Here is a 12,342-nt window from a genome sequence, read left to right as displayed (position 1 = left end):
TTGAAGCTAATAGTATTTGTTTCTCTATTGCTATTATAACAGATTGTCACAAATTGAGTAGCCTAAAACAACATTCATTTTTAACCTTTTAGCCCTGAAAGGTCCATCCAAAATGGTTCTGCAGGCTGCATTCCTTCTGGAGGCAATAAAGAGGAACCAAGTTCCTTTTTCTCCAGCTTCTAGAGGCACCTGCATTCCTTGGCTTGTGGCCCCTCATCACGCTGACATCTGCTGTCATCTTCACATCACCTTCTCTGGCCCTGACCCACTGCCTTCCTCTTATAAGGACCCTTGTGATTACATTGAACCCATGCAAATAATCTCCCCATCTCATGATTCTTAATTTAATCACACGTGTGATGTCCCTTTTGCCATGAATAACACCTTCTAGGAATTAGGATGTCACGTGGTGGGGGCACCATTCTTCTGCATGAGGTAGATGGCGAGAGGACAGGACCAGCTTACGTAATCTTCAGCATGGTGAGCTCACTCAGTCATGCCGTGCAAGTCCCCTAAGACCTCTGTGCCAGAGTGTGGGGATACAGAGGTAAAACAATCTGGTCCCTCTGGGGAGGAGTGTGTGGTCTAGCCTGGGAGAGAGAAAGAGAACCAGAATTTAGTATTAGCGCGCAATTAGGGATAATAGGGCACTGGGAACACAGAGGGCTCAAGCATAAAATTGCAGAGGAAACAGCCTCTAATCTGAGCCCTGAGTTAAGCAGGAAAGAGGGAACAGAAAGAAGAGACAGCAGATGCATCAGTTTCATTATGAACATCTTGGACACACTGCTCATTTGTGAGGGACAAATATAAGCAGCCACTGCCTCAGAAACCATAAATTGCTTTGCAGTTGTTAAGGTGATAATGTTCCATTTGCACTTTCTCATTAAACAGTGAATAGGAGACCATAGCCAGTAATACCCAGAAGTCTTGACTCAACAAACTGGAAGAGATGTAGTTTGTTATTGTTTTTAAGAGGCAGCCCCAGAAGGGAAACAAAACAAGTCTGACCACACAGATGCTCTAAGGTCCCAGGTCAAGCACCTGTCTGTGCCTTAGAGGGCTGCCGTGATGATGAGGGATAACATAGGTGGCCCACTTGGCAAAATGACGGTGTAGAGACATGACCAATGGAAGGAAGTGAAATTAATGACTACTGTTCACCCAATAAACATTCATTGAACACGTGATCTCTGTGAAAACTTGTGCTAGTCCTTGGGTAAATTACTATTTGTGGATATTTTGGACAGATAAGTGCACGGCTAGGCTGATGGATACTGAATTGGTGAGTGGATTAATAAATTGACTAAAGACTAATGGAGGGAAGGGTGGATCTAAGAGTGAATGTGTGATGGACAGGATAAACCGAAGAACAGGTGGATGGCAGGTAAGAGCCAGTGAGAAGGGGACGGATGAAAAGGAAGAAATAGGATGAAAGTCAACCAACACCTGGATGGATGGATAGCAGAATGAGTGAGTGACTAAATGAATGAGTGGCCAAGTGAGTAAGTGACCAGAGGGAGCCCACTTGAAGTGCAAACTCTTGGCCAGCTCCCCTGGGGAGCCACTGCCTTCCTGTGCGACTCTGGGGGGCTTCACGGCACCTGTCCCTTTCACCACATTCCCATCTGCAAAATGGGGAGATGGGCTTTGATGGCTTCACAGCCCCATCCAGGTCTGGGTCCCTCCTTCTCCCTTGATCCACATATGCCAGGGGGATTGCCCCGGAGACACTCCCTCAGGGCCCCAGAATGTTCTGCCTGGAGCCTCTCCTCCCACCTTCTCAGCAAGGCAGTGCATTGCAGGCAGATAATTTGACTTCAGAACTCAGTTTCGCTGAATCTTACATCTGAGTATCTTAATCTCAAACAAGAGAATTGGGTATTGAAATAACACCACCTTATACTATTTACCAACATTTAAAATGTCCTAATCTTTGTGTAAGACCCGGTTTAGGTCAGATTCTGAAACAATACAACACACCAGTAAATATGGCTCATTCTTCCTCAAATCACATGTGCACGTGTGTGTGAGTGTGGGGATTGTTCCCAGAAAGGGTGGGGGGTTGTTAAAAGTGCCGATTTAAGATTTTGCAATCCCTCTCTGTGTGTAGGGGACAAGTTATGTGGCCTCCCTCTTTAGGATGGACACGGTAGATATTTCTAGTTTACCCTGCACAGATGAAATCTCAGATGCCTCCATAGGCTGCTCAAGGCTACGCACCTAGTTGAGTGGCAGAGCTGGGGCTGTTCAAGAAATGGAAGTCATCTTCCTTTCCATAAAGTGGGAAAAGGGGAAGGGAAAGTTGGAAATTTAATAAAAATAGAAGAGACAGTGCTGCAGCAAAAGTAGGCATAAATCAAGAAAGGAACACATGAGTGTGGAGTGGTCAGAACTGGAAAGTGGTCAGACATGGAAACTGTGTGCATGAGGATGAAAAAGGCATTGAGGTGAGCGAGATAAAAACAGAAGTTCAGTTAATAAATCCCGGAGAACCTGTGCAAGCAGCCAGGTCTCGGGGAGGCGGAGAGGCGAGCCAGGAAGAGCACGGAGCCTGCGAGGTGCAATGGTCTGCCTTATTTTCCCCACTGCTGTGAGGGTGGCCACGAGCACACAGGAAAGTAGACGTCCAGTCAAAGCTGTGCTGCCCACGCTCGGCCTGCCTTGGTGACAGCCCCCTGCTTACTGATCACGCGGTTCAAGGGAAACAGCCCGTGAAGCTGCACTTGGGAAAGAAGTTCTACTTGGTCTGCTCTTGGTCTACCTCTGGGGAAGGTCGCGGGAGGAATTCCAAAGAGGTTTGCTTGGTGACCAAGAATGATACCATGCAGGGAATGATGATAAGTTGCCTAAAACTTGAGCCAGAGCATGGGCAATGTTAAAAGACGAAAACTTCACTCCGCTCCTGTGAATTCTGGTCCTGGCAGAAATGGTGGTTACACAATAGCTCACATTCATGGAGCATTTATTATGGGCCTGTCGGTTTCAAATGCTTCATGAGTATTGTCCCCTTCACCCGACAACAATCCCATGAGGTGGGTCTTATCAGTGTACCCACCTTACCGTCAGGGCATTTGAGGCTTGGGAAAGGTCCTGGAGGGATGCCCCAGAGGAAAGCTAGAGCACACGGTGTAAGGTTATTGCTACTTGGGGAGCTGGGTCCAGCCAGGAGGGCTGTGGGGTGCCGGGAAGGGCCAGTCCAGCCCAAGGGACCCCTGCTCCTCTGCCCTCTCTTCTCACTTACGTTACGTGGCGAAGTCTCGTGCTGCAAGCCCTCTGGGGCTCAGGGCTGGATGCGACCAGGAGCGCCAGTCTGGCTGCGCCAGTCGACAACGACCAGCATGGCCAGGGAGAGGAGGACTAGGCCGGCCAGCCCAAGGCGGATGAGGTTGCCAAGGGTGTAGTCAGGGGAGCCTATGAGGCAGAGAGGGAGAGGCCATCAGGGTGGAGCTGACTCCCTCGAAGCCGGCTGGGGGGCAGGAGAACTCATCCCCGGCCAGGACTCGGGGTCTGAGGTAGCAGGGCTAGGGGCGAAGGGAGGGGGGCTGGGGCCTGGGTCTCGGGGAGGGGGCTGGGGGCCTGGGTCTGAGGGAGGGGGCTGGGGGTCTGGGTCTGGGGGAGGAGGGCTGGGGGCCTGGGTCTGGGGAAGGAGGGCTGGGGGCCTGGGTCTGGGGGAGGAGGGCTGGGGGCCTGGGTCTGAGGGAGGGGGCTGGGGGCCTGGGTCTGGGGGAGGAGGGCTGGGGGCCTGGGTCTGGGGGAGGAGGGCTGGGGGCCTGGGTCTGAGGGAGGGGGCTGGGGGCCTGGGTCTGGGGGAGGAGGGCTGGGGGCCTGGGTCTGGGGGAGGAGGGCTGGGGGCCTGGGTCTGGGGGAGGAGGGCTGGGGGCCTGGGTCTGAGGGAGGGGGCTGGGGGCCTGGGTCTGGGGGAGGAGGGCTGGGGGCCTGGGTCTGGGGGAGGAGGGCTGGGGGCCTGGGTCTCGGGGAGGGGGCTGGGGGCCTGGGTCTGGGGGAGGAGGGCTGGGGGCCTGGGTCTGGGGGAGGAGGGCTGGGGGCCTGGGTCTGGGGGAGGAGGGGCTGGGGCCCTGGGTCTGGGGGAGGAGGGCTGGGGGCCTGGCGCTGGGGGAGGGGTCTGGGGGCCTGGGTCTCGGGGAGGGGGCTGGGGGCTGGGGTCCTGAGCTCTGGGTCCGAGGGAGGAGGCTAGGGACCTGGGACCCGGGTCCGAGGGAGGGGCTGGGGGCCTGGGTCTGGGGGAGGGGGCTGCGGGCCTGGGTCTGAGGGAGGGTCTGGGGGCTTGGGTCTGGGGGAGGGGGCTGGGGGCCTGAGCTCTGGGTCCGAGGGAGGAGGCTAGGGACCTGGGACCCGGGTCCGAGGGAGGGGCTGGGGGCCTGGGTCTGGGGGAGGAGGCTGGGGGCCTGGGTCTGGGGGAGGGTCTGGGGCCCTGGGTCTCAGGGAGGGGGCTGCGGGCCGGGGTCCGAGGGAGGGGCTGGGGGCCTGGGTCTGGGGGAGGGGCTGGGGCCCTGGGTCTGGGGGAGGGGGCTGCGGGCTTGGGTCTGAGGGAGGGGGCTGGGGGCCTGGGTCTCAGGGGGGTGGCTGGGGGCCTGGGTCTGGGGGAGGGGGCTGGGGGCTTGGGTCTGGGGGAGGGGGCTGGGGGCCTGAGCTCTGGGTCCGAGGGAGGAGGCTAGGGACCTGGGACCCGGGTCCGAGGGAGGGGCTGAGGGCCTGGGTCTGGGGGAGGAGGCTGGGGGCCTGGGTCTGGGGGAGGGTCTGGGGCCCTGGGTCTCAGGGAGAGGGCTGCGGGCCGGGGTCCGAGGAAGGGGCTGGGGGCCTGGGGCCCTGGGTCTGGGGGAGGAGGGCTGGGGCCCTGGGTCTGGGGGAGGGGGGGCTGGGGGCCTGGGTCTGGGGGAGGGGGCTGGGGCCCTGGGTCTGGTGGAGGAGACTGGGGGCCTGGGTCTGAGGGAGCGGCTGGGGCCCTGGGTCTGGGGGAGGGGCTGGGGCCCTGGGTCTGGGGAGGGGGGGCTGGGGGCCTGGGTCTGGGGGAGGAGGCTGGGGGCCTGGGTCTGGGGCCCTGGGTCTGGGGGAGGAGACTGGGGGCCTGGGTCTGAGAGAGGGGGCTGGGGGCCTGGGTCTGGGGGAGGGGTCTGGGGGCCTGGGTCTGGGGGAGGAGGCTGGGGGCCTGGGTCTGGGGGAGGGGTCTGGGGGCCTGGGTCTGATGGAGGGGCTGGGGGCCTGGGTCAGAGGGAGAAGGGCTGGCGGCCTGGGACCTGGGTCAGAGGGAGGGGGCTAGGGGCCTGGGTCTCGGGGAGGAGGGCTGGGGTCCTGAGCTCTGGGTCTGACGGAGGGGCTGGGGGCCCGGGTCTGAGGGAAGAGGGCTGAGGGCTGGGGGCCTGAGCTCTGGGTCCGAGGGAGGGGCTGGGGGCCTGGGTCTGAGGGAGGGGGCTGCGGGCCGGCGTCTGGGGGAGGAGGGCTGGGGCCCTGGGTCTGGGGGAGGGGGGGGCTGGGGCCCTGGGTCTGGGGCAGGGGGGGGCTGGGGCCCTGGGTCTGGGGGAGGGGGGGGGCTGGGGGCCTGGGTCTGGGGGAGGAGACTGGGGACCTGGGTCTGGGGGAGGGGCTGCGGGCCTGGGTCTGGGGGAGGGGGCTGCGGGCCGCGGCCTGGACCCCGGTTCCGGCTGCACGCCGGCCTCACCGTCGGGGCGGACGGCCAGGGGCTCGCTGCGCGGGGACAGCACGGAGGGCGCCGAGGGCGTGCGGTAGTAGCGGCTGTAGGTGCCGGCGGCGCGGGCGCCCAGCGCGAAGTCGGCCCAGGGCTGCGCCGAGCGGCGGTCCTGCAGCGGCGTCGCCCGGCCCTCGAGGTACAGCGCGGAGCTCAAGCCCCGCGGGCCGCCTGAGCAGCGCAGCGCGAGCGGGGCGCCGGGCAGAGCCTCCAGCCCGGGCTGCGGCAGCTCGTCTGCGGGGACGCGGGGGCTGGGCTGCCCGCGCCTCCCGCTGCCCCCGGCCCGCGCCCCTCCGTCCCTCCCGCTGACCCCCCTCCTCTCCCGAGCAGTGGGTCCGTGCCGCCCCCCTTCTCTGCGCACCCCCCTCGGCTTCTCCGTCTGTGTCCCTGTGGCCCCGCCCTGTGCCTCCCGCGCTGAACTCCTGTCTCTGTTTTCATCTGCCCCTGGATCCCACAGGCAGCGTCCTCTCAGTTCTTCTCCTTGTGCTAAGGTGTCTCTCCCAGGACTTCCCAGCTTTGGCGGCAGGGACATTTGGGATAAATCTGGGAAATTATTTGTTACGTGGGGTGGGAGCAGGGTCCGTCCTGTGCATTATAGGATGTTTTCTCAGGATCTCTGGCCTGTACCTATTGGATGCCAGCAGCCCTTCTTCAGTTGTGACAACCAAAAATGTCCGGAGATATCGCTGGAGATCACCTCGTGGGCACGGTGGGCCCTGGGAGACTCACACCTGCTTCTCTGGTTCATTCTCTCTCTCTCTGTAAATTTTTTTTTTCTGTGTCGCTGTGCCAGTCTGTGTATATCTCTCCCTGTGTCCCTCTGTCCCTCCCACACCCCGCCCACCCCTATGCCCCCTCTCCTTCCTGGCCCGCAGGACCTCACCTGTCACCAGTAGTTCCACGGTATTGCTGGGGAGGGACCAGACACCCAGCTCCCATCCGGGCCTCTGGTAGCAGCAGCGGTAACTGCCCCCCTGGGCAGGGGTCACCTCCTCCAGGAAGAACTCTGCCAGCTCCACGGACACATTCTGCTCCAGCACTCGGGGGATCTCTCCAGACTTGAAGAGCACAAACTTCCAGGCAGGTTGGGGCGCCAGACACCTCAAGGTCACGTTGACCCCAGGGGTCACAACTTCAGCTGGCTGAGCCCCCAGCAAGGGCTTGCGGTATGAGGCTGGGGGTGCTGAAGAAATGGGGCTGCCTGGGTCTTCGGACCTCCTGGGAGCCCAGGGGGATGAAAGGGAAGCTAGGCTAAGGAGAGAATTACTTGGGGGCAATCACGGCCTCATTCTCAGCCTCAGTTCCCTGTTTGTAAAACAGGGGAGGCGCTGAATCACAAGCAAGGTTTGTCAAGAACAGATGCAAATCAGAAGCACCGGGCATCAGCTCCTCAACTTTACTCCACAGCTTTTAAACATAGTGTCAAAGGGTTGGGTCCCAGAAATCTGCTACTTTAAATTGCTCTCCAGAATATTTGTATCATATTCAAAATATTTCAATATATGCCAAAACTCGCTGTCTATTTGGAAGAATAAAAAAATATTTGATCCTTAACTCATACCATTCCCCCAAACCAATTCCAGATAAATGAAACACATACTTCAATTAAAGTATAATTAATTAAAACTATAAAGGTATTAGAAGAAAATATAGGATAATATATTTGTCTTGGAGTTAGAGAAGTAGTTCGTAAAATATAAAATGAAACCTTCAAAAAGGACGAAGTTGATACATTTGACCACTTCAAAATTTTAAAGTTGTGTATGAGAAAAGGCAAAATAAACGCAGCTAGAAGACAAGCGCCAGCACTGGCAGAAATGACTTACTCATAAATCACGTAGATTAAGAGTACAGGGAGAAACCCGAGAGCCAACCCAGTCGGAAGCTGGGCAAAACATACGAAGAGGCAATTCACAGATGAAGTCCAGTTGAGCAAAACACATTGAGGCAGGGGTGAAAGTTACTCAACCTTAGTAGTAATCGTTAAAAAAATTGAAACACCAGGAAGACTTTTTTTTGCCTATCAGGTTGTCAAAAAATTAAAACAATGGCCAGTATTCCGTTTGAGTGAAGATGTTATGAAACAGGCACTTGGTACGCTAGAGGGCACCTTTAGAGAAGGCAGTTTGTCAGTTTCTATCAAGACACACAAAGGACATGACCGACAACCCAGTGACTCCACCGTTCTACCCCAGACCAGTGCACCTACAGGAGCTCAAAAAACTCACACAGGAGAACTCACCGCAGTACGTGAGGGGAAAACCTGGAAACAACCTAAATACACATCGAGAGCCCAATGCAATGGTAATAGTAGCAGCAAACGTAAAGCTAGTTATAGTGACACAGGAACATCTCCAAGAGAGAGGGTAAAGTGATAAAAACAAGCTGCAGATCAGTGTGAGTCATGAAATGTCAGTTTTGCTTTGGCAAGAAAATAAAGAAGTATATGAGTATGTATATATGTTTGAATGCATGGAAACTTTTTGTAAGGATTCAGAGATGATTTAAGGAAGAGGAGGAAGGGGAAGAAAGAGGCTGTTATATATCCTTTGGTTATAATTCATTTTTAAAACCATGAATATATGTTAGCTTTATCATTTATACATAACAATAAAAATAACTTGATAGCTAAGGTATCAGTGATTCCCCAGATGAGTCTCAGCTTCCCTCTTAGGTTCCTTTAGCCCCCAAAATCCATGGTCTTCACTACTCACTTATACTGGTCACTAAAGGGAGTGAGGGAGGAAGGAAGGAAAGAAAAAAGAAAGGAAGGAGGGCACGGAGAGAGAAAAACAAGGAAATCTGAGATGAGGTTGGGCACCAAAATAAAATCTGGGCAGTTGGAAATGGTATGGCGGCATACAGAACAGTGGGGAGATGTTACTCACCAGTCAGAGTCCTGTCTGCACAACACAGAGGCCCTGTAGAAAGTTGAGGGGGCCTAGGTGTTTTCAAAGCCCTAGGCTGCCCCCAGCCCCACGTCCTTGGGAATCCAGGAATCTGGGTCCCCAGGCCCTCTTTCCTCTGGGAAACAGGAATCTTACCCATATGTCTTCCTCTCTCTCACTAGCCATAAATCCACACTTCCAATCCCCAGCTACTTAAGAAACTAGAAGTCCGGCCCCAGCCCTCTCTTGTCTCTAACCCAAAGAATTCAGGCCCCTGGACCCCACGTTTGCAAGGGACAATAATCTGACCCAAGCTTCTCTTCCCTGTGGTTCAGGAGTTCCAGCTCCCTCCCTTCCCAGAGACCCAGGCTTCCACCCCACTCCCATAGCAGAATCTAGGATACTCCCTGTCCGCAGGAGTTCAGGTCCCTAGCCCCTCCCACCTCAAGATCCAGAGACTTCTGCCTCCACTCCTGCCTTTCCCAGGAACCCAGTGTCCTGCGTCCTCTTGCTTTAGGACCCAAGGGTCTGGGCCCCAGTCCTGTCCACTTATTCTGGTCGTGAATTCCAAACCTTCAGCCAGTGCAGCCTAATCACCCTGCACCTGCCCCCAGGGAGACCCGATAGTCTTGTCCCTTGCTCTCTCCCCACTCAGGTGTCTAGGTGCCCAGAGGCTGGCTGTCTGCACCAGCTTGGCCAGGGACCCAGAGAGAAGGTGCTGGAGTGGCTCACAGAGGGTCAGCAGCTGGAGGGCCAGCACCATGGCCATGCTGAGCAGATGTCGGCTGCAGAGGGAACAGGAACTGGGCTCACCCATACCCTCCCCCCTCCCAGGAAATGAAGCAACGTCAGAAAGCTAGAACCAGAGCCTTGTTTAGGGAAGGGAGGAGTGAGGTGGGGCCTTTGGGTGACTGTGTCACAGCCCCATGGTGCTGTGGAAAAAGTTGAGAGGTGGTCATCAGAACTGCTTGTATTCATTAATGAAGCCTAAAAAAAAAAAAAATAGCACCAGTCATGGCCAGATCCGGAGGTGTGTGATTCTGCGGGCAGAGAGAGGAGTCAGACCCCATTTTCCCTCAAGCAGCTGAAGGAAAGACTGACGCAGGCTGGGTCAGTTAAAAGAAAAAGTGATCTGAGCTGTAATAGAGGTCACATAGCGAGGGCACTGTGAGAGCCCACAGAAGGCCCCCATCCCTCCTGGGATGAGAGTTACGGCTTCCAGGACAACTGATTTTTGAGCTGCGACCCCAAATTATGATGGATCAGTAATTCTTCCTCTCCCAGTCTCCGTTTCTCCATGTGCAAAAACTACAAAATGACGAGTATTGCATTCCGCCATAAGTAGGTCGTAGCCGGAGGACTGGGCATTACTGCAACAGGGCGATTCCTAGGCTGAGAGAGAAAGAACAGCGGCCTCAAGAGGGCAGGCAGGTTTGTTTGTACATCCACCTGCAACGCCCGCTCCTTTCCAGCAGCCGCCGTGTACACCTGTTCTGCGGCACTGCGCACGCGCGACTCACGGAGCGGCGGCTCTTCCGCAGGGACCACAACTCCTAGAGGGCTCCACGTCCTCGCCAGCGCATTGGACACCTGCTCTGCGCAGTGCGCACGCGCGGCTCGAGTCGACGCAGCTCTCCCGCAGGGACCACAACTCCCAGAGTGCCCTGCGCCGTCGCCGCCGTCAGGACGAAGATGGCCGGGAGTAAGTGCCAGCGTCTCGTGCTGGCGGGGCGCGGGTAGTTCTGGGGATCCCGGGGCGGTGCCAAGGATGGAGCACGGCTGAGCCCGCGCGGAGCCGGTGGGGTCCGGGCCGGCGGGGGGCGCAGAGGTCACGAGAGGACTCCGACGGGGAGGGGGTGCCGCAAGAGGGTTAGAGGTCACGGGGCATCCCCTGCAGGGGTGACCCTCCCTCCCGCCCCTCCAGGACTCGCCGCCTTCCTCAAGAACACCTGGGCCAAGGAGCCGGTGCTGGTCGCGTCCTTCACCATCGCGGGCCTCGGTGCGTGCATCATCCCCACCCGGGGTCCCCGCTATATTTCCCTCCCCGCCCCAAGGGTCCCGTCGGCCCCCGCTAGCTTCCTGCCCCCGAGGCCCCTTCTCCGCCTTGAACGTCTGTATCCCTACCGCTGTGTCAACACCCCCACGACGTCCCCTTTGCGTCCCTCCATCCCTAATGTTACGACCCCGTCACCGCCACCATTCCTCCCCACCCCAGAGATCCACAATCCTCCGTAATGGAGAGATTCTCAACCCTGGCTGTGCATTTAAAACGCCTGAGCGGGAAAAATAAAATGTCCACATCCTCCCCCGCTTCTGCGCTGCTCCGGCCCGGATGGTGGATTGAGCTGGGTGCGGCGGAACAGGGGCTGGGGAATCTGTTTCTTGTAAAATCCCCCAGTGATTCTAGTATCCTACCCCGATTGAGGCCTCCTGGAGGTGCAGGCCTCTAGAAATGTTTGGAGATACCAAGGGAAATACGTTTTAAAAATTAATTTGTATTTTTTAGCTTTGTTTTTAAAGTGGCTATTAGAACGTGTAAAATGACGTAGGTGCTCATACATTTCTGCTGGGCAGTGCTGGCCTAGAATATTCCTTTATGCGCCCTAGCCCACATGCAGGACTCCTGGCACCCACTCTAGATGGACTCTAATTTCTCAGTGACTGTACCTTGTACAGCCCCGTCCCTGTTTGTAGCAGTTCGTAAGTCCTCTGGAACATTCCCAAGATGCTCCCCTTTCCCTCCATGCTCCACAACCACTCCAAACTCAGGGGACCCATTCCATGATCAGCCCACTCTGCCCTCTAGGTCCCATGTACCCCTGAGTTTTTGGCTCGCAGCCTCTCCTCCAAAACATCTATAAACCCTGCTGATAAAGGAGGACTCCTGGGTGCCAAGGGGCCCTGCACAGCAAAGGGGCCTCCTGGGGGTGCGGACCTCCCTGCTCAGCCCCCCATGCCTTGACCCCTCACTTGGCCAAGGTTCGGCTTCTGCCCCCTTCCCCTGCTCCCTGTCAGCCACCTTCCCCTGGGCCTCACCCCTGGGCCTCTTCTCTCCACAGCTATAATTCTGCCCCTCATCAGCCCCTTCACCAAGTACTCGGTCATGATCAACCAGGCCACACCCTACAACTACCCGGGTGAGTGGGAGCTGGGTGGGGGCTGGCTGGGACCTCCCTGTGCTGGGGGAGGAACACTTAGGGGCAGGGACCCGAGGGGGTGCACTGTAGTCTGTGCTTTCTCTCATCTTATCTGAAATATAATCCACATGCTGTGAAATCCACGTCCTGTCCGTCTTGGCCCTTGGGGCTTTTGTCCATCCGGTTCTCCATCTCGGTCTCTGTCCTGTGTCCTCATCTCTCTCGGACTTCTGTCTCTCCGTGTCCCGAGTCGGACCCTGGTCCCCACGCCCCTAGGTCTCTCCCCTTGCTCTCCTCTGCATCCCCGACTCTAACCACTCCTCTCGCCTCTCCCCTGGGGTCCCGTTTCCCTCTTTGAATGTAAGTGACAGGTTAGCCCTTTCCTGGGGGCCCCGGAGATCTGGCCTCAGCAGCCCACCTCCCTGCCCCGCAGTGCCCCTCCGAGATGACGGGAGCATGCCCGATGTGCCCAGCCACCCCCAGGACCCACAGGGCCCAAGCTTGGAGTGGCTGAAGAAACTGTGAGCACGTCCAGTGACAGGCGGAGGCCCCCTCTCCTGTGGCCAATAAACCTGTGAAAGCTGACCCCAGTCCACGTGCGTGTGTGTGG

General features: G+C 57.3%; 2 protein-coding genes across 3 annotated transcripts; one reads left to right on the top strand and one right to left on the bottom strand.

Moving 5' to 3' along the window:
• Nucleotides 1-9,465, bottom strand: OSCAR (osteoclast associated Ig-like receptor). 2 transcript variants are annotated; one of them, XM_036881342.2, is made up of 6 exons: nt 9,328-9,465; nt 8,596-8,628; nt 6,591-6,890; nt 5,681-5,941; nt 3,245-3,414; nt 1-590 (listed from the first exon to the last, which is right to left on the bottom strand). In XM_036881342.2, exons 1-5 carry the CDS (start codon nt 9,410-9,412, stop codon nt 3,284-3,286), a joined length of 810 nt encoding a protein of 269 aa, XP_036737237.2. In that variant the 5' UTR covers nt 9,413-9,465; the 3' UTR covers nt 1-590; nt 3,245-3,283. The 2 variants fall into 2 exon arrangements, with proteins under 2 accessions (XP_036737237.2, XP_036737229.2); XM_036881334.2 differs by having other exon boundaries at nt 6,591-6,925; nt 9,216-9,400.
• A 749-nt stretch (nt 9,466-10,214) lies between these two features.
• NDUFA3 (NADH:ubiquinone oxidoreductase subunit A3) lies at nt 10,215-12,317 on the top strand. Its single transcript, XM_036881523.2, has 4 exons — nt 10,215-10,297; nt 10,520-10,594; nt 11,655-11,732; nt 12,166-12,317. Exons 1-4 carry the CDS (start codon nt 10,288-10,290, stop codon nt 12,255-12,257), a joined length of 255 nt encoding a protein of 84 aa, XP_036737418.1. The 5' UTR covers nt 10,215-10,287; the 3' UTR covers nt 12,258-12,317.
• The last annotated feature ends 25 nt before the right edge of the window (nt 12,318-12,342 follow it).

This window comes from Manis pentadactyla (genome assembly GCF_030020395.1).
Source record: "Manis pentadactyla isolate mManPen7 chromosome 15 unlocalized genomic scaffold, mManPen7.hap1 SUPER_15_unloc_1, whole genome shotgun sequence".
Taxonomy (NCBI): domain Eukaryota; kingdom Metazoa; phylum Chordata; class Mammalia; order Pholidota; family Manidae; genus Manis; species Manis pentadactyla.
This window is presented reverse-complemented; position numbering and strand designations above follow the sequence as displayed.

Excerpts from the sequence above, each read along its gene's own strand:
- OSCAR (XM_036881334.2), bottom strand. The coding sequence starts at position 9,364 with ATGGCCATGGTGCTGGCCCTCCAGCTGCTGACCCTCTGTGAGCCACTC. Across the intron at positions 8,629-9,215 it reads GCAAGGGACAAGACTATCGG|GGCCTCTGTGTTGTGCAGAC; the intron begins GTCTCCCTGGGG and ends AACTTTCTACAG. Across the intron at positions 3,415-5,680 it reads CCTGGCCGTCCGCCCCGACG|GCTCCCCTGACTACACCCTT; the intron begins GTGAGGCCGGCG and ends TCTGCCTCATAG.
- NDUFA3 (XM_036881523.2), top strand. Across the intron at positions 10,595-11,654 it reads CTTCACCATCGCGGGCCTCG|CTATAATTCTGCCCCTCATC; the intron begins GTGCGTGCATCA and ends TTCTCTCCACAG. Across the intron at positions 11,733-12,165 it reads CACACCCTACAACTACCCGG|TGCCCCTCCGAGATGACGGG; the intron begins GTGAGTGGGAGC and ends CCTGCCCCGCAG.